Source organism: Meles meles, chromosome 8 (assembly GCF_922984935.1).
Source record: "Meles meles chromosome 8, mMelMel3.1 paternal haplotype, whole genome shotgun sequence".
Classification (NCBI taxonomy): Eukaryota; Metazoa; Chordata; class Mammalia; order Carnivora; family Mustelidae; genus Meles; species Meles meles.
The window spans coordinates 87,196,718-87,218,772 of record NC_060073.1 but is presented as its reverse complement, the minus strand read 5'-3'; the positions used below and the strand labels follow the sequence as shown (position 1 = coordinate 87,218,772).

General features: G+C 38.6%; 1 protein-coding gene across 2 annotated transcripts in view; it reads right to left on the bottom strand.

Moving 5' to 3' along the window:
* SESN3 (sestrin 3) overlaps nucleotides 1-19,990 on the bottom strand; it is a 76,823-nt gene extending 56,833 nt beyond the window's left edge. The window contains exon 1 of one of the 2 annotated variants that reach the window (XM_046015097.1): nucleotides 19,574-19,990. In XM_046015097.1, coding sequence (XP_045871053.1) covers nucleotides 19,574-19,651 — 78 coding nt within the window. In that variant the 5' untranslated portion in view covers nucleotides 19,652-19,990. The remainder of the gene's footprint in view (nucleotides 1-19,573) is intronic. The other variant, XM_046015098.1, reaches the window with a different exon arrangement.
* Nucleotides 19,991-22,055: the final 2,065 nt, after the last annotated feature.

Sequence of the window (22,055 nt, the reverse complement as noted above, 5' to 3'; positions counted from 1 at the left end):
AGTGCAACTTCTATGCAGCCCTGCGGGGTGTGCAGTGTTTTCTTTCCCTGAGCTGTCAGTACGTAGAACAAACTGCTGATCTCATCTGTTCAGTGCTGTGTGTTGTGTGTCTGGCCGTCCTATGACCCAAAGTTGGGGATCTTTCCCTCACCAAAGGGGTCAGTAAGAAGCCATTAAAACAAGTTGTGACAATAATTATATGAGTGAATATCCGTAGACTTCTTAGAACAGTGTCACATTATCAGCTACATATCTGCTATTATTAGAATTAGTCAACATTGAGTTCACAAAGTACAATGTAATTAGTCAAAATCTTTAAACGTCACCTCACAAGTTAAAGGAAAGATTTATAGAATAGACTGAATTTATAAAACTATTCATTGGCTCACAGTAGTCCCTTAATTCAAAATTTTGCTCATCAAATGTCTCAGACAATTAAAAATGGAAAACAGAATTGGAAAATACAGCCACTTAAGTGAGGAACACTCACTAACACAGTAACTAGTTATAGATACTCTTTATTGAGTAGATGATCATTTTCAAGAATTAAAATTGAGACTGAAAAAATTCTTAAAAATAGTAACCATGACCACATCACTCTGCTTTGAAAATTAAAAAGGTATTTAATACTTAACTAGTCTTTTCCACACACTGTATTTACATGATTGACATTTTATTCATGCCTTCATAACTGTTATTAAAGTAAGAATCGATGAATATCTGTAAAAAGCCAAAATAATGTTTTCCATTTTTACCTCCTTTCTTAGCTATTTAGAAAATATATTTCTCTCCAACCACATAGTAACTGAAACCTAGGACATATTCTGTATGCCCTTTTATTCTTCAAAAATGCAGGAATGTAAATATAAATTAAATAACCGTAAATTAAATTGTTTCAGGGGCACCCGGGTGGCTCAGTCAGCTAAGCCTCTGGCTTTGACTTTGGTTCAGGTCATGATCTCAGGATCCTGAGATGGAGCCCCGAGTCTGGCTCTTGCTCAGTGGGGAGTTTGCTTGAGATTCTCTCTCTCTCCCTCTTGCCCTCCCCCTGCTGGCACAAGCTGTCTCACTCTTGCTTTCAAATAAATAAACAAATAAATCATAAAAAATAAATTATTTCATACGGTAACCATCTTTCCTTATCCTTAGGTCTTAATGAGTAACACCTCGAGATTAACACATAATATTCAAATTAAATATTTGATAAATTCTTGGAATTTGTATGAGAAGTCTTATCTACCATATAGTGTAAAAGTAGAGCAATACAATAGCAGCTATCTTTTGAATTCAAATTTAAAAATAAAAAAAACCAGGGCGCCTGGGTGGCTCAGTGGTTTAAGCCGCTGCCTTCGGCTCAGGTCATGGTCTCGGGATCCTGGGATCGAGTCCCGCATCGGGCTCTCTGCTTGGCAGGGAGCCTGCTTCCTTCTCACTCTCTCTGCCTACCTCTCTGCCTACTTGTGATCTCTCTCTGTCAAATAAATAAATAAAAAAAAAATCTTTAAAAAAAAATAAATAAAATAAAAAATAAAAAAAACTAAATTTCTGTTTAAATACTAGTAAGTACAACAGGTTCCTAAAGAGAAATCCTGGAATGATGCATATGATAACAGAAAAGAAACTGCTACACAGATAGCTACAATACCTTCATTCATTTCCAGATTGTATACATCGATGTCTACACGTTTCAGTCCTTATTAACCACCTGCACACACAGTATTATTCCCTGGGCAATTTACCACAGCTACTATGGATATCTATTATATCTATGAGCTTTTGTTTTTGTCTCAATGGGCCTTTAATTTATCATCTCATTTGGATTTGCTCTCTTCACTGAAATTATTTGTTCTACTTATTTCAAAATAGTAATAGTTCTTAAAATTTTTATGAAATACACATTTATTATGGAAACAAAAGACAGTAACAGGAAGTAAATGATAAAAATAATTTCCAGCAATCAATCCCATCGCCTGGGAATTGACATTACTAATTTGAGTCCACTTCTTTTTTAAGTAATTATTTGAGAGAGAGAGCGGGTGTGAGTGGGGTCGGAGAGGGAGAGAATCTCAAGCCAACTCCCTGCTGAGCATGGAGTCCAATGTGGGACTTGATCTCAGGACCCCGAGATCATGACCTGAACTGAAATCAAGAGTCAGATGCCCAACCGACTGAGCCACCCAGGCACCCTTGGAGTCCACCTTCCAGTTTCTTTACCTTTTTAAGAATGAAAATGGGGGATGCCTGCGTGGCTCAGTGGGTTGAGCAGCTGCCTTCAGCTCAGGTCAGGATCCCAGCGTTCTGGGATCAAGTCCCACATCAGGCTCCTTGATGGTATGAAGTCATATGACATCAAAGGACATCCTTTAAAAAAAGAAACCCAGCCATTTCTACTCAATAACCTATTACAGACAATACATTCACTATTCACTTCAATGCACAAATCTAATCCCAAGAGCAGTCCAGTATACCACTGCATTTAGGTCACATATCTGTTCAGTTGATTCCCTTATTAAGAGTAACCTTAGAGCAGGAAGTATTTACTGATCATACTTTAAAAAGTAAGAGATGATTCACCTGGAAATGAACCCTTACTGAGATAAGGCTTAGTTGAGAAGGAAATACATACAGAAAAGACAAAAGATTACAGATGATAATGTGGTTTTATTCTTTAGCTCCTACTAAACAGCACTCTCACGGACCTTTATGGAAGGCGAGGTGGCCCAACAGTGAGAACCAAAGTTTTGCCTCTTAAGTAGGTATGGATGCAGGAGGGAACAAGGAAGGCAGGCAGGTTGCCAGTGGAGTCTCCTAAGTGATCTGTAGACACAAAATTATAGGAAGCAGTTGGGGGAAAAAATAGGCACGAAGTGTTGCTTTTATTTTTAATCTTGTCACTGCTTCCAGTGTTCCCCAGAGAATTCTATTTAAATATAATCAAGAATGACCCATAATTTAGTATTTTTATTCTTTATGAGAATAAAATTACAACTAGAGCTAGGCAACCCTTTTTCCCTCAGGCAAGAGCCCTAATCCTAAACTTACATCTGAGCTGCTCAAATTTTCCATTAATCTGAAGATAATAATTATTGCTCCTTAATTAAGAGAAGGATTGTTGTATAGCATTTTGAAATGCTCAGATGAAAAGTGTTATGTAAAAAAAAAAAACACCAAAAAACATGTTATGCTAGCTTCATCAGACAGGCAATAACTGACAGGAAATATTCTCATACCTTCCTTTTGCTGCACTGCTATTTTAGGCCATGAAAATGCCTTTCTAAATTTCCTTTTTTATGAGTCTCAAAGTCAAAAGCTGACTGCCCATTGCCATGGAGACAGTTCTATTTAAGGTACTATATTAGTCCTTTCCTCGCAGAAGGATAGAAAAGTGGTCAATAGAAAAGCATCACTCTCCATGGGTTAGAATTAAGTAATTACATATGGTTCTGGGGGCAGCAAACACATAAATAGAAATTTAGGAGTAGGGGGCAATTTAATACAGTTTGTTATTTTTCTTGAGAAAGGTCAACACAGGTTAGATTTTACCACTAAGCTAGAGACGATAAGAGAAAAACTCCCATTACCTCAAAATTATATGCAACCAAATAAGAAGATAAAATTATTTCTATTTACTATCCTAGAGAGAACTGCAACTGGCTGAAGCAATTTTTCCTTTCAAAGAGCAACCTTTTATCCTTTGGATTTATAGAAAGCCCACGTATAAGAGACATTCCATAAGTTTCCTTTGTGTTAATTTTCAGACTTCCTGATTTGTTTTTCTGACTTCCCATCTGTAATTGAAGAGTAAGCTACCAGTTTATAGGTAAAGAGGAATATCCATAATTTACACGTATATTTAAATTTGTCTAAGGGACTCAAAACAAAACAAAGAAACAAAACAATCAAAAACTTCCAATCTTTCAATCCTAAACCTGTCTTTAGGCCAAATATTATCACTTCTCTTTCTCTTTCAGAAAAAAAAAAAAAGTTCCATTCAAAATTATAATCTTCTGTGAAAAATAATTTAAGATGGTGAGACCCATCCAAGTCTATCAATGTTGGTACTAAAACATTATTTTTATGTAAATAAGCAATTTCAAAAAATATTTTCATTTGAGTGCAGTCATAAAACAGCTTCTAAAACACAACTCTCTTTTTTTCCCTTAAGCTAAAGTTCAGAATCCAGCAACAATAAAATAAGACATTATATTTCTTAGGGTAAGAGCATGTTGCACCAGATGGTCTCAAATCTATATTTTTTTAAACAGGCAAAGAAATCTTTCTGATTCTAGAGCTGATACTCTTTATTATCTATAAAGAGTAGGGATTTCATACTGACTTAATTTGAAACAATTTCCTCTTCTTACCTCATTTCTCAAATAATCGATAATGCATATTGGAAATAAAATAGATACACACAATTTTGATTTGTAGAAGCATTTGGTTAATAACTGTAGACCAGTGGTTCTCGATCCTTAAGAACCCATCAGGATCACCTGGAGGGGTTTTTATAATACAGATGGGCAGGCCTCATCTCCAAAATTTCCAATTCAGCAGAGCTGGGTCAGGGCCCCAAATAGTGCATTTCTAACAAACTCCCAGGTGATGCTGATGTTCCTGGTTCCAGGACCACACTTCAAGAACCATTGTCCTGGACATTAAGTAAGTTTATTTGCTTACAGAATTGTTATTCTATTAATATATCACTTCCATCTTTCCCCAAAGGAACCATTTTAAATAAAACAACAGCTTCGGTCTCAGGGGTGGATCTGGGGAAGGACAGTCAATCTTAGCAATTTGGAAGGGATATCCATTCAATCAAAACCAAGTTAATTCCTAACACTTGTTATCCAGTGGTTAGGCAGCTGCTGGGGTTACAATGACATTCAGGAAAACAAACCTTTGACCAACAAAAAAAGGTTGTGTCTCCTGTGGATTCAACTGGCCTTGAAAAGCAACTATCTACTATAAACGTGTGCAGAGAAACTTAGTAATTGAATGTAAATTTTTTCTTAGAAATAACTGTAAACCAATTATGCATTTACATATGTTCCAGAAAACATATGTATCACATTTCTGGGAGTTCAATCTAGCTTTCCCACTGACTTACATTTTCATTTTAGACATTCCTTATCTTGAATTGATTGATCTACAACTGATAGCACATTGCATTTTGGTTTTCAAGTGCTCTATAGCTCTGTCAAATAGTTGATTATCCATAAACACTAAAATGCATTAAAATGACTATAAAGATAGAATAAAAAGAAGCATCCTTTTATAACAACAATATACTTCTCTACTGTTTATGGGTATGAAATGCATACCTGTCACTGACAAAGTAATGAGCTAGCTAGAATTACCGGTAGACAAACTACTTCATTCTCATGACATCAGAGTACCTTTGATAAATGATAACACTGAGGTTTATTAAAAGCTAAAACTGCTAAAATGTACAGGCAGGGCAAGTTCAGACTTAGTGGCAATCTAAAACAAAAGTTGTAACACCTGATAGCATACTGACAGTAGGATTCTGAGTGAGTTTCTTACTCAGTTTTTTAAAAAATTCAACTGTTTCTATAAATATCTGAAGTTAAATGGAGTTGTCATCAAGATACTCATTAATGATCAATTCTTTCCATTTGCCACTGTGACAAACATGTTCTCTGCAATAGCTTTAATAAAGACCATTAGTAAAGGAAACAAAAGAAAAAACACATAGATGTACTTACCTTTAAAAGCTTACCATCAATTAAAAGTAAATTATTTTCCATGAATAGCTGCTTTTACATCATAGGATTTGTTTTAGAAACCCAAGTGCATCAATCCTAAAATTTATGTGGAACCATAAAAGATCCAGAACAGCTAAAGCAATCTTGAGGAAAAAAGTAAAGATCACACTCCCTGATTTCATCTATTACAAAGCTCTGGCAATCAAAATAGTATAGTATTGGCATAAAACAGATATGTAGATCAAAGGAACAGAATAGAGAGCCCAGAAACAAACCCAAGCATATATTGTCAATTACTTTACAACAAAGGAGGCAAGAACATATAGTGGGGAATGACAGTCTCTTCCAAAATAGGTGCTGGGAAAACTGGACAGCCACACACAAAAGGATGAAATTGGACCACTATCCTAATCTATACACAAAAACTGACTCAAAATGGATGAAAGACTTGAAAGTAAAACTAGAAGCCATGTAACTCCTAGAAGAAAACAAAGGTGGTAAACTCTATGACATCATTCTTGTTTTTTATTTTTTTTTAATCTGACTCCAAAGGCAAAGGCAACAAGAGCAAAAATAAACAAGTGGGACTACATCAAACTAAAAAGCTTCTGCACAGCAAAGGAAACCAAAATAAAAAGGCAACCCACTGAATGGGAGAAAATATTTGCAAATCATATATCTGAAAAGGGATTAATATTGAAAGTATATAAAAAACTGGTACAATAACAAAAACCTCCAAACAACCCAATTTAAAAAATGAGCAGAGGATCTAAATAGACATTTTCCCAAAGACATCCAGATGGTCCACAGGCACATGAAGAGATGCTCAACACCACTCATCACCAGGGAAATGCAAATAAATCAAAACCACAATGAGATATCACCTCACACCTGTCAGAATAGCTATCATCAAAAGGACAAGAAATAACAAGTGTTGGTGAGGATGTGAAGAAAAGGAAACCCTTGTATATTGGTGGTGGGAATGTAGACTGATACAGCTACTATAGAGGACAGTATGGAGGCTCCTCAAAAAAATTGAAAGTAGAACCGTCATATGACTCAGCAATTCCACCTCTGGGTGTTTATCTTAAGAGAACAACAAGCCTAACACCTAAAAAGGTATCTGCATCTCTAGTTCACTAAAACATTATTTACAACAGCCAAGACAAGGACATAACCTAAATGCCCATGAATGAATGAATGGACAAAGATGATGTCATTTATATACACAATGGAATACCACTCAGCCATGAAAAAGACTGAAAGCTTGTCATTTGCAACAAGGATAGACCTTGAGGGTATTATGCCATGTGAAATAAGTCACACAGAGAAAGACAAATACTGTATGGTTTCAGTTACCTCTTGGAAATCTAAAAAAACAAATGAACACACAAAAAAATCAAACTCATACAGAGACTAGATTGGTGGAGAGGAGAGATATGGGGGAGAAGACAGTGGAGGGGTGGGCAAAATTGGTGATGGGGATCAAGAAGCACAAATTTCCAGCTATAAAATAAGTAAGTAGTGGGGATGGACTATACAGCATGGTGACTGTACTACTGGCAGCACAATGGAAAGTTGCTAAGAAAGGAAATCTTCAAAGTGCTCATCAGAAGAAAAAAAAATGTCATAATTTTGTGTGGTGTCAGGTGGTAACTAGACTTATTGTGGTGATCATTCAGCAAGGTATACAAAAGTCTAAGCATTATGCTGTACATCTGAAGCTAATATAATGTATATCTATTATACTTTAAAAATAAAACCAAGAACACCAGATTAGTGCTTACTTCATAACATAAAAGAGAACTAGATAAGCATAATCATACATATCAGTACTTGGGTTATATAAATTTAATTCTCCCATATAGAATCACAACAATATGCAATCACAACAAGAGTTAGTCAAAAGAACTCCCTACCAGATCTAGTATGAAGCACACAATATTAAAATGCATAGCTTGTCTGTCAGTCTTCACTTCAGTGAAAATTCTGATTCAGGGTCTGAATCTTGCACTTGGTACTGGCTTTGTCATTGCTTAGACATCATTAGATCTCAACCACGGAAGACATCATATACTGATACTTTTACAAAGGTGCAACCCTGGTAGATCGTGCCTTTTTATATTCACTGACTAAATACTCGGTGTGAAATTTTAAAACTCTTCGTCTTAAAAAGTATCCTGGATAATTAACGATTTTCCATTTTTGAATTATTGATAGCCATCACTTCTGCTCACCAGAGGAGGGGTTTGTTTCCACTGAATTACTCTCTCCTCACACATACTGTCCATCCCAGCACTCGGGTACTACCCTTGTCAGCTCTGCAGTATGTGTTTGTCTCACTTACCATATGACACAGTTCTTGAATGCCACTATGTTAATGTTGGTGGAGGAATTAAGACAATGAGTTCAACACTTTAAAATTCACTATAGAAAAAGTATGATGCATGTCGCATTGCCCATCTGTAGTCATAAGAAACGTCTAGGGAACTATCCTATATTCTATTCACTCAAGACCTCAAAGACACTATGGATGACAGAGCTCTGAAATCCTAACATGGGGACTCTGACCAGCACACAGAACACATTCAGAATCTTAAGCAACCAGTTTTGCACTATGCTCTCTCCAATCAAATCATTCGTTAGTTAGGTTTTGCAAAATTCTCAAAATGTAACTGTAATTAAAATGTAAGGCTATGGAATATATAATGGTTCTCCTACTAAAACCCCAACAAGGGGTGATGTGGAGTTACTGCAAAGGAGCTTTAAAAAAAAAAAAAAAAAAAAAAAGGACTCTGTGTTTATAAGTGCTTAATGGCCTGACAAATGTGCTTTCAAGGATATTTAGTATTATAGATTTTTTGAAATTTTACTTTGAATAGATCCAAATTGTATTATCTATCCAGATACTAAAGACAGGTCATTCTAATTAGATGTTTCTGCAGATGTGCTGTTTATTCATAGTCAGCTTTGGATTCACTTTGCACACTAATGAAAATACAGTTCGATGATATAGGAATTTTTTTTTTTAGGGAGGTAATATACTGTCTATATGTTAGTAATGAGCAGGCACAATCCAGAAAGGTCAGTTAATGTAGGCCTCTGATGCCCACTTCCTTGCACTGTCCCTTATACCAAGAGGTCAGCTAGCTAGACTGCTGGCTACATCCAGCCTGTCGTCTCTTTTTTTTACTGTCTGGGTTTTATATTTTTAAATAATTGAAAAAAAAAAACCCAAAAGCATATTCATGACATAGGAAAATAATATAAAATTACAACTGCAGTGTCCATAAACAAAGTTTTATCAGAATAAAAGCCACATCTATTCCTAAGTATTCCTTGACGCAAGAGACAAACTTAGCATTTAGTGCCCTTAAGAATGAGGGGAAATATGTGTTTAGGCAAATAAAAATGTAAAAACAATTCTTTTTTGATAAAAATATACACATTCCCATTTTATGCTTATTCTCTACGAGTTGTCTATGGCTGGTTCTGCCATCCAAGGACAGAGTTGAGCTGTTGTTGCACGGAAACTACCTAGGCCTCACTTTGGACTTGTGAACCTAAAATACTCACTATCTAGTCCTCTGCAGAAGAAATTTGCCAAACACTATTTATACCATCTGTCAAATGAGGGGCATAATTGTGAAGCTCTCTTTCAGAGATCCAGATGTATCGTCACCCAGCTTATGCCTGGTGACATCCTCACTGTCTGTGTTTTCAGCACCTAACAGGTAGGAGCATCTGAGGTTTGCTGAATGAATATATTAAAAAATGACAGCTATTCATATAATACATGAGTGGTTTATAAATGTTAACAGCCTTTACATTTCTTGCCTGTTTAAAAGTATGAAGGCCATGAAGGAGTAGTAACATTGAGATACAGAATAAGCATAAAATGGCCATGATTTATACATGGTATGTATTTCTATGGAAAAAGAGAATTGTTTTCACATTCATATTTGCCTAAACATATCTTTTCCCCCATTTTTAAGGGCACTAAATACTAAGTAGGTCTCTTGCATAAAAGAACATTTACGAATTCATACTAGTCTTGGGTATTCAACAATGCACTTTGCCTAAAGAATGTTAAAACTCAGACCTTGTGGTTATCTTAATAGCTACCCAATATAAAACAATAGCTTACGAGATTATTAACTATATAGGTCATACTCTATTAAAAAAATTAAAGTACAACACAAATAGATATTCTGCACCCCCCAAGAATTCACTAATTTCAGCTAATATATTATACAAAAAGGCTTATAGAAAAGAATTTGAATATTATTTGGGACTTAGTGCTGAGATACTTTTAGCTTAGGTGATTTTTGTTTTAATCCCTTTTTGGTGGAGTAAATTTGCTGGGTGTGTTTTCCTTTACTAATTTATACCAAAAAAATTAAGATATACAAGTTAAATCCCTAATCTCATCTAAAGAAGGAAACTTTCTGAGGGGTTAAATTTTTTTTTCATTTATATTACCTTAGAGACAAAATGTAAAGTAAAAAATATCCCACCCAGCTTAAAATGAACTGTGCTAGGCCAGAGCCATAGGAAGAAAGTATAAAGCATACAAGGATAAGCCAGCTTGATATTGGGCCCTTGGTTATCCCAACACCTCACCATCACCCAGTATTTATCCTCCTCTTCATTTCAACTGTTACTTGAATACTGGGTAGAACTGCATCCACGGAATTTTCCTGTTAGATAAACAACCAAACATAGTCTCAGAGGGAACATACGACAAAATATTTTAGGTCAAAATCGTTTACCCTTTTTACTGTTAAGCATTTAAGTTAGGAAAGCCCTCTAGTGAAGCAGTTACTTAGATTTTGGAATGCAATTTCCCCTGGAGACAATGTTATACCTAGTGGTTAGGTTTCCAAGCTAATGAGTAAAGGCGTGTTGAATATAACTGTAATATTAATAGTAGTTAACTAGATATCTTACTGTGTTTCTATGGACTCTCAAGAGTTCTAATTTACAAATAGCAGGACCACATCTTCCCACAAACTCCTCTCCCCAACATAAACCCTTTGTAACAATGGTAACTCCTCCGTAAGTCTTCTATAGATGTTGCATACAAAAGGTAGGTAAGGGGAGGCCAGTGGCTAGACACCAGGATCTGGACTTCCTTCTAGCATCATTTTTGCCTTACCACAGAAAGCCAATATAAATGGTGGAAAAGAGCATTTATGTTACATCTTCATAAATAACTCTTTTTTACTGCAAAATGTCACTAAAAATTGAGAACATTTCTTTAAAGGTCCTACTCAAGAAACAAAACACTCAGAATGTTTCTAGACAATGTCTTGTGTCAGGTCTATGTCAGCAGTATTGAATGCATCAGTGTTGCTGAACTAATGAATGTCTGATTGGCAAAAGAAATAGGTCAATGTTTGCTGGAAAGTTAAGAAAAATCCATCCTGGGATTAGGAAGAATGATCAAATAATTAACAACAGACCTAGGTAACAGAGCTAACTAGATAGGCCGAAACTGTCTATGAGAATCTCAATTTGTCAATTGATTTAATCTTTTAAAGAAATTTGCATTTCTAATATAAAAATAAAGTAGAAAATATCTGAATTTGAAATCCCTATTAATCTCTTGATGAATCAAGTCCTAGTAAGTTTTATTAATTTCATTTTGTAAAAGTTGTCCCATAAAGAAAACGTGTAATGTAAGGAAATTCAGTGTTTGTATCTGTATAAGGAGATAGACCTGGTTTCAAATCCTGAGTCTACCACCTATTGGTACTATGACCTTAAACAAGTAATTAAAGCTGAGCCTTAACTCTTCAACCATAAAATGTAATAATTCTTTATAGGATCATCACGATGATTAAATGTGATACATATGCAGGGCATATAGTTAAGTTTATGGCACACAGGAGGTATTCAAAAGAAGCTAGTGGGTCGCCTGGGTGGCTCAGTCAGTTGGGCGTGTGGGATGGAGACCCACATCTGGCTCCCTGTTGAGTAGGGAGTCTGTTTCTCCTCCCTTTTCCTGCTGTTCCCCTTGCTTGTGCTTCCTCTCTCTGTCAAATAAATAAAACCTTAAAAAAAAAAAAAGCTAGTATCGTTACTGACATTATAAAATGCACTTCAAGACTAAGAGTTATGATCTCAGGTAATTACAATAATCTTTCACAGAATCCAGCTTTAGTCAGCCAGGAGGTTAATTTCAGCCTTCTCAATATTCAGCCTACATCTATAACTGGAAAGAGAAATTCCATTTCTTCAAGTGACTAGTTTCATCTTTGCAATAGAGGGAGATGTAAAAATAAAATATGTACCTAGAAATGAGAACATAGACCTACCTCCACTACAAGTAGTTGCTAATTAGTAGAAAAAATATGTCTCACTCAAATGTATATTTTACACTTTAAGAAATCTCTGGTGCAAGAAATAACATGGCCCTAAATCAGCCATTTTTATACTTGTTCATCCTTATTCATATATGATATGTTTAATACATTCTTCATGAAATGTAAGGTTAAATGCCTGTTACTCCTTATTGGAAGCTTTGAGCAACAAAATGCAAGGTTATTCCAAACCACCATGAAACATCCCATAATATTCATGTGTCCCTCCGGGGGCAGTCAATATCCTGGCCCATGGACCAAAAAGTGACTCACTTCTGGGTGGATCTAAAAAAGTAAAGGCTAACTAAGGGGCAGTCCAGGCCCAGGAACAGTTGTCTGGTTCAGTTACCAAGGGAGTGCTTGCTGGCCAAGGGGATCACAGCTGGCTTGGGAGATTTCCAGAATAAAGGGCTTGGGGAAAGTGGAAGAGGGAAAGGCTTAGCTGGAATAATATGTGAAAAGAACCTTAGAAAGGGGCCTACAGAGAATCTTGGAAGTTTGAAGGTATGTCCTTAGAACTCCAAAACTGCCATCCCTTATGGAACCTAGCACATTCCAGGAGGTAGACTATATGTCCATAACAAAGCAATGGCTATTTTACATTTCTGAAAAAGACCAATAGCTAAGGCCATTGTCCTGACCCTCTTAGTGAACTGACATTCCCACCCCCTATCTGAACTCCCTCCAAAACATAGCTTATTTCACTGAAACATTCCCATGGTCATGAAGATGGTAAAGTCATCTTTGCCACTGAATTCAAAGTGTTCTTTCTTCGTAGAGAACAAAACATGACTGTAAAGACCAGACATATCAGACAAATATCAAACCTATTCTGGAAAATATTTGGGCAGAACAGCAGTCCTGAGGAGCTAGAAGGAAAGTGGTTTAAAGATCAGGAAACACTTTGGAGATGTCACAAGCTCTGAAGATTTTTGAAAGACAAATCGGAATTCTACATGTTAACTGTGGACTCTGATGGTATAGGATATATATTTTTACGTAGTTTATACCTCATCTACTTATGCACTTAAGGTAACTGTGTGGGACACATCACCAATCATTTTGGTTTTGCCATGTATTTACTGTATATGGGTGAAATCCACCTCCTCCCCCATCCCTGGCCCCCACCACAGTGGTATCGTAGGGATAGTCTAGATACTGGCAGTCATTTACAGGTCTCACCAGAGCTAATCGAATAAATAGAGTCTTATGCCCATGCCTTCAGGACCACACTAAACTGTAGGTGGCTGTCTGTTGTAGGCTGTCTGTGTGGACAGAGTAACCTGGACCCCCTACACACAAAATAGAAAACGCCCTGTCTTTGAGGATTACAGTATTTAGGGACTCCCACATTCAGAGCTGTCCTATCGCCTATCTATAGTGGTGGTTTTCTTTTCCTTTATTCTAGCAATGCTTGTTATCAGCAGTCTACAGTAATACTTCTCTGATTCTTTCTTGTCTCTTCTTCTTCTGTTGCTTCTCCCACATGTCTCAACTTTCAAGAAAAAAGGCTAACCTGGCTAGTCTGAACCTTTCCTTTTCAGCCAAGAGCCAATTGATTAGAACACAATGGACATAAACTTTGGATCTGACCATTCTTCATTGCCGAGTACTTAGAATATTCTCTCAGAGCCAGAGACGTTTTCCCCCCTCCCTGGTTTTTACCAGATAAGGGGATGCTCACAGAAAGTAAAGATCATTTCTAGTTAGCCTAACCCTTACTGCGAGAGTGGAGAAGCTTCTCCGATGTCATTGAAAAGGTGCTAGGTAGCCTCTGCAAGTGATCCTCACACAGAATAGAGGTGACTGGGTTGGCCTCATCTACATTTTCTGTGAGCGGTATCTGTCTTTTGTTTTCCCCATAGATTCCTGAGAATTACATTTATATGCACCATACACGTATATGAACTCAGGCTCAACAGTTCCCAAATGTTCTGGTCTTGGAAGTCCATCACACTCAAAAAGTTCAGAGGAAACCAAAGAGATTTTGTTTGTGTATGGGTTATAACTATCAATATTTACTGCATTAGGAATTAAAACTGAGAAAATGTTAAATGTTAATTCACTTAAAATAATAAATCCATTACATGTTAACATAAGGCACATATTTTTAGGAAAATAACTTTATTTTCCAAAACAAAAAACAGTGAGCAGAGTGACATTTATGGCTTGCAGATCTCTTTAGTATCTGTTTAATAGAAGACAGCTGAATTTTATATATGATTCTGTATTCAATCTGTTGCAATGTTTTGATTGAAGTATGAGAGGAAAACCTGGCCTCACACACACATTAAGAAGTCGGGAAATGAAGGAGTTAACTGTGAATATGCTTCTTTGATAGCACACCAAAACTCCACAAGCAGAGCTTTCTAATAGTTCCTTACAACGTGGAATCTTGAAACCCTATCAGGAAACTGAACCTTCTCTACCCTATTATATTAAAATCTATTTGCCTAGCTTGCACTTCCAATGGATCTTTTACCCATGTAGGCTTTTGATAAACATTTGCCCCAAAATGAGCATTTTTGCTCATTGAAGAACCACTGATGACATTCATTGCCAGGAAGAGAAAGAATGGCCCAGGTGGAATGTTTGGGGGATCTAGAGCTCTTCACAGATGCTGAAGATATTCCCTGGCAGCTTCAATACTTCAGGGGACCATAAGAATATTGTTTTATTACAGAAGTGGTTCTAAGAATTAAATGGACCCTTTTACTAGTTGTAGGATAGAGGTCACGGCACTTAAATTTTTTGTGAGAAGCAACTGAGATGTGGAAGCACTCTAAAAACAGTGAATGAAAGTCTAGATAAAACTTGAGTTATTACCCAATACTTTCAAAAAGGAAAAAAGGGGTAGAGATGGGGAGAAGAGACTGACACCTTTCCTCCCATAACTCTTTTCCTAAATTAGAACTATTCTTGGCTTTACCCTAGATATCCCCAACTTCTATTAAATATAGTCATCTTTGACTTTTTAGTCCTTTCAAACTAAATACTAATTTTCTCCATCTGCAGAAGTGTTGAAAAGGCGATTTCATTTTATCTAATTATTGAAAAAAATAAAAGCAATGCACTGGATTAGTACGTAAGAGGGGGAGGAGTAGGTATAAATAGAAATATGCAAATCAAAAATCGTATGTTGATCATTCTAACCAAAGCATAGTATCTTTACCTCTCATTTACAGACATTATAGTTAAAAAGGACAGAAAAGTGAAGACTAACCAAATTACTCACTATGTACTGAAATATATTGCTGTAACTCACAAAGAACTACAGTGACCTGGAAATATAAATAGGCTCATATGTTTCTTATATTTATAAGTTACACTTTATGGTTTACAAAGCACTTTAACACACGTTCTCTCTAGAGCTATGCAGCAACCTTTAAGTCAAACAGAAATTATCTATATTTTTACAGAAAAAAATTTGTCTTCAAGGAAATTAACTAATTTGCCCCAAATTAAAAGACCTGCCAGAGATGTACCAAACTACAAGATCTATCAGAGACCATGAGCACATCTAGTGGCTTCTCGCATCACAACATCAGAAGGTATGTTTTGGCAGTTCCCATGGGGTGGGAAGGTGGAAGAAGCAACAGAATCCCTTTTACAAATGAAATTTCAATTGGATCCGAACTATGCAACATATAAATATACAAAACAATGATTTTAATGTGTTTTAGTTATGGAGTAACAATTACTGTTAACAGGAAGTTTGTTAACAAATAAAACTATAACAGTAGAAATATAACATGAGTAGATACACGTGGGAAGGATACTTTTTAAACCATCTTTCTTATCAATAGCATATTAACAAAAAGGTTCAAATACATGTACAAGCATTGCAGAACAAGCTTTAATTCACAGCCTACACATAATAATCTTGTAACAAAAGATAACTTTTAAAACAATTTGTTAAAATTTGGTAAAACATATTTTGGGGTAGCTGTATTTTTAAGTTATGACTTGAGAATAAGTGTAATTGTATTTAAAAAGGGATTTTAGGGCTTCCTAAAACACAGCTTGAAAACCATTGTATAATGGTTTGCTATCATATATTCACTGCTTCATCTCTACCTAGCTAAGATAAACTAAGATAAAATAAGGAAAAGGATAAATTAGTAAAAAACTGGTTTTGATAATAAAAAAATATATGTATATATATAAGAAACCTAATTAACCAAGAGTACAGCTACAAAAAATCAGCCAAATCAATTACATTCTACATTCTATTGAATGAACCTTATAAAATTGCCATTGACAATTTTAATTATAAAAGTGAGGTTCATATGGTTCAATTTAGTATTTCCCATTTTATTTTTGGAGTCTTTTCACTTAAAAACCACCAAAAAGTTGCCAAAATAATTGATTATAGAAACAAAGTGGAAAAATGCGACACCCAACAAAAATCTATCTCTAGAACTACCTAAACCTAGCACTGGCAGCTCCATACTCAAAAACATTGTAATATGCCCCCTTTCATTCATCAGAAGATTAGTGGACTGACAGTTACCTACCTCAATGCAGTTTGGTACTCCACTTTGAAATTTATCCAGTTGTCACTGGAATTTCTTCAAGAAACACGTATTTTACTTCAGAACTCATTAACTTTTCCAAAGTAAGTGGAAGCATTTCCTTTTTTATTAAAAACTTTATTGAATTATTTCATTGATAACGGAACTTCGGAAGAGTTATAGATGTGAGGATAGTTTGTTGTTCCTTCATTTGTTTCCCTGTATGGGAAATATATTCTTTTTGCTAACCTAGGCTACCAAATTAGGCATATTCAATATTTTAAGGAGTCTTTCTACTTTGGAAGACACTGAATCAAAATTGTAAAAGCACTTCTAATAATCAATGTGACTCTCATACAATATATAACTCAATTTTCGGACATTGTGTAAACCAAGTTATTTCATTGAAGGTGAATCCAGTTCCTTTTGAAGTCCCCTCCCCCCAAATTCAACACATTGCAACAAATTAAGCTACTTAAAGAAAAAAGCTTCATGCCACATAAAAGGTGACTCTTTCCCCATCATTAATGAGGATTATAACAGCAAAGAGTAATTCACACTGGGTGTGCATGAGTTTCATTCTTCATTATGAACTGAACTAAAATTCAAAATGCTATGACTCACTTGGTTATTACTGAACACTTTATTAAGTGGAAAACAAGATAAATTCAAAGAATCACACTTTCAGAGTTACAGATGAATTTTAAAGTTATATAGTTTCTATCAAAAAGAAAGTCATCTTTATTAGAAATAAACTCATACATGCTATTTTTAGAATGATGAAGAATTTAAAATGCTAAACACTTGATATCTTTTAAGAGCACTTAAGAATAGCGCTCTTTAAAAGCTACAAATATTGCCAAGTCATGTCATAACTGGCTCAAACAATCCCATTTCCATCTAAAGTTATTTCATGCTACTGCATGAATCAATATTAAATACCCTGGAGTTACTAAAAGCTGGAATATTGGCAGAGGTACATAGCAATTACAAAATATGAAAATGGTGAATATCCATTTTCCATATACCTCTTTCTTTTAAGAATGACTAGAAATGAGGATGTTCTTTCTAGGCAAATAGAAATAAGTTTCTTAAAAGCTAAGAGAAAGATATAAAGAATGCCAGCAGAGAGTGATGGATCCATAGTCATGGTTCTCTTTAAAGAAAAACTAGATTTTGAAGCGTAATATCACCTCCAAACATGTTATTAGCCTACCAAATTGCCAGAGCCATTTAAAAAAAAAAGTCAAAGTCAATATAGTCCTTTTGTTCCTTATTCAGTTAAAACAAAACAAAACAAAACAACTAGCTGTTATTTTAACCAGGCCTGAGTTTAATCAGATGTGTCTCAACCAACAATTTTTTCATGTTAAAGACATAACTTACCACTTTTGAAGTCAGGAAATAATAATAATAATTTCTTTTAAAAAGCTAGTTTCCTATGACATCTGACCCTGAAGTGAAAGAGTTAACATTCAACTAAGCTGATCTGCACTTCTGATCCATTACATTTCTCACAAGCTGCCCTACAATGAGCTGAGCAAGTATCAACTGTAATTTGATCCCAGAGTTTATGGGAAAAAAATAACTGCACATACTCAACATGCACATTTAATAAAAATCTGTTTCAAGAGAAACATATCCAATAAACACAATTTAAGGCATATTTAACCATTCGATTAACTTCAAATCTGCAATCCTTTTGCTTTCTTCATGCTCTCAAAATAGTGGGGGGGGGGGAGGGAAGCAGCAGCCCTACTGCAGGGAAAAGAAGCTTGAAAAACAACTTTGATTGGCACTTGGCCTGACCCACAGAGGAAGAAAAACAGTTTTTGGACAAAGAGCGCAAATATTTGAGCTTGCTTACTTAAATGCTTTCTTTCTATTTTTAATATATAAATAACAATCCCAATTGCACTGTATTTGGAGAAACTGACTAAAAACAGTGCCGTATTCGTCTTAGTCTTTCAGTCCCGATGCATTTGCACAGCTCAGCAATTTTAATTCATTTGTACTGGACAAACAGAAGCACCTCAACTACTGTTTCCGCTTAATGAAATGTAAAAATACAGTTTGGAGAAAAAGAAAGTGATTATTATATTATCCAGTGGAGGCCGTTAAAGTCTGATTAAAAGCTTTTCTCGGTCTAAAGCGACATCTTCTCATTCCCCTCCCCCACCCCTTAACGGAGTGATTAAGCCAAGTAAGCTAAACAATTCTGGAGTAAACTTTCTATCAGTCACTCGGGGAAGCAATAAGCTGATTTGTACGTCTGATTTTTCTGGACCTCCACGGGGCGGGGGCGGGGGGGGATTGCTGAGGAGTGATAACCCGCGTCCACCTCGGTCTCCTCCTCCCCCAACCCCAGAGGGTAAGGTCGAATAGCATTTCCCATGGGCATAAAGTTCAAGCTGCTTTACCAGTTCCTTTCAAGATTGAACTATAGACACAAGACTGCCGTCAGGAGAATGCAAAAAGGCGTGTTAAGGGAGAGCGCACAAGAAAGGCAGAAACGACCGAATAAACAAAAACCACCCCCGCCAAGAGTTAGCCACACAGCAAAGAGGGAGCCAGGTTCCTCAAGACCAGACCAGGCTGTTCAGATTCCGCACCGACCTCCATCCACAGCACCCGGAGGAGGATCGTTCCCTCTCTCCGCCCGAGGAGCAGGCCGGAGGTGGCAAGGCAGGGAGGTGAGCCGAAAAACAGACTACTGGCAGCAAAAACAAAATCGGGAGAAAAAAAAAATCCCCAACCCCTCGGGACTAGCATCTGTCCCGGCGGAGATAAAACGCAGCAGTGCAAACCTTCACCCTCAACCCACGCCCCCTTCTTCGGTCCCGGCGTGGGGAAGGTGCCCCGGGATCCCTTTGAGCCTCGCCCCAACCGTGCGCCCCGGGGCCGAGCGGCCCGAGCCCAGCCGGCAGGAAGCGCCCCTCTCGGGCTGGACCCCAGGCCGAGCCCGTACCTTCCGCAGCACTTTCCGGCAGTTGGTACAGAGCAGGTAGTTGGCGGCGGCCGACGGGCTGCTGCCGCCCCGGTTCATCGTGGCTGCGGGCGCCGAAGGCGAAGACTGACGGCGGGGCCGGGGCCGGGTATCACTGCGGCAGCCCGCGGCGCTGAGGGGTCCGACAGTCCCCCTGCCGCCCGCTGCGCTTCAGCCTCAGCCTCCCCCGGGCGGAATGTCGAGATGGGAGGCGACGGCCCGAGAGCGAGCGGCGCTGCCCGAGGCGACCACCGCGGCGGCTGCCGAAGCGCCGGCGGAGACGGCGGCGGCTGCTCCTCACCGGCCCGTTGTTCCTTCCGCCCCCATCCTCCAGACCCCCGCCCCCGCCAGGCTAGGACTAGCAGCCGCCACCGCTGCCACCGCCTCCGCCGCCGCTGCAGCGCCTCAGTGCGGCCCCGCCCCCGCCTCCCCACCACCTTCACCACCTCCACGCTCCGGTACCGCCCCCTCCCGCCATTCGGACAACCCCGGCCACGCCCCTGGGCCGCTAGCCCGCAGCCAATGAGCAACCAGAGCCCGGTTGGGAGCCGCGCCGGCCAATCACAGAGGCCGAGGACGCCTTGAATCTCCGGGCAAGTTAAGTTTATCTCCGAGGCTCGGAACTGGAGAGAGATGGCGGGTTAGTTAGGTAGTGGGGTGGAAGGGAATACAGTTTGTGCTGCTCCGCCAATAGGAGGAAGAGGGTGTGTCGTATGCAAAACATCCCTGGAAGCCCAGCCCCTCCCCGAAGACAAGCCACGCCCCCTTCTCTAGGTCCCTGCAAAAATGGTAAGGAGAGTGAGATAAAAAACTGGGAGCTAGAGCCTCGCTAGAGGGTCTCAGACTGAGCTAAATATTTCCTGGTTTCTTGAGAAAGGCTGGGAACGGGAGAGAGGCGGTAGCTAAAATGTTCACACTATCAGGGCAGTGATTAGGCTTTCTCTTAGCTTAGCTGTAAAGAAGACTGCAGTCACGTAATGCTTGCCATCCAGGGATCTCAGAGAACTTTTTGCATCGTGCATCTTGCTTGAGCCTTGTTTTGCAAAAGACCAGTTACCTGAGTCTTGGGTGGGGAGGGGGGTAGGGGTAGACGTCTGAGATATATTTACACCACTAATCGAGTTGGTGGGGGGGGTGGACACAAAACCTCCGGTTTAGCGATTTCCTCCTCCATCTGAAGTACCTTCTCTCAGTCCTTTCAGCAGTGAAAGTTCTTCATTTGTCCAGCACGAAAGGGCCAAAAAGACAGGTTTATCCTCTCACCCAGCGGTCCTTTCTGAGACAGTTGGTCAGAAACATGGAGAACACAGAGCCTTGCTCGGGAAGAAAGGTTCAGAGAACAAATCGTCTGTAAACTATTGGGCTGGACTTGCCTCTTCCAAAGCTAAAAATGGTGAGTCAGGATTTTGGCGTCCACGCTCTAGGGAGAGAGGGCACATGTAATTGGGGAAAGCTCTGGCTGGCAGAGTGTGGGGGGACAGGCGAAGGGGTAGCCAAGTCTCTCGAGGAGGCCAGCAACGCGCGTGCGGGTCCAATGCGGGTTCCCGACGCGAGACGCCCGGAAACCTGCTCCCCAGTGAGAACAAAGGCAGGCGCCGAGCGAGAACCTGATTGGTGCCGGGTCCGCATCAGTGTCCTCCTGGCCCCGGAGACAACTTGCTTCACCCACTGGCGCTGAGCTCCGTGCTCACTGGAGCCCCGGCTCCCCACCCGCCCTTGGCTGTGACCACACAGGACTGTGCGTTATGACATCACCTGTTTTCGCTCTTCAGAACATGATCTGTATTCTCAGCTTCTCCTTTTTTAAAGGTCTCTAGTGGGCCGGGATTTGTGAAGGCCTGCAGTCCGCAGAATGAATCTGGAGATGATGTAAAAGAACGGTTTCACTGGTTTGCATTTCTTTCTTTTCTTTTTAATTAACACACACACACACACACGAACAAACAAACAAACAAACAAAAAACCCTGGTTTCCTTAGGGATTCAGTGTGGTGTTGTAATGCAAAATCAGAAAGGTACACTTGGAGGAGCTAGAAAGTTTAGCATATCAAAGCTATCAGACCAAATTGTGCGGTTAAAACTGTCAATCTCATTTTTCGACAGCTGCCTCCTCTGCCCCTTTTAGAGACCAATACACATACACCAAAGTCTACACAAGGAACAAAGGAAGTGGAAATCTGCCAGTGCCAGGTTTGATTAGATTAAAATCGACTGGAAAACCCCTGAAGGGTCTGAGTTTTGTGGTTTGGTAAATGTGTTGATCCATTTAACTAGTGATAGCCAAAGATCCCTTGATGCTGTTGTAGACATACATAACCTAGAATAGCAATGGTGTGGGGAAGGTGCTTAACAATCAGAAACTGTAACAGCAAGAAGATTAGGTAAGGAGAGAAATCACCACCTGCTCTTCAATGCAGAGAACGGAGAAATCCAGGGAGAAAGTTAGCAAGGCACAGTTTTCCTAA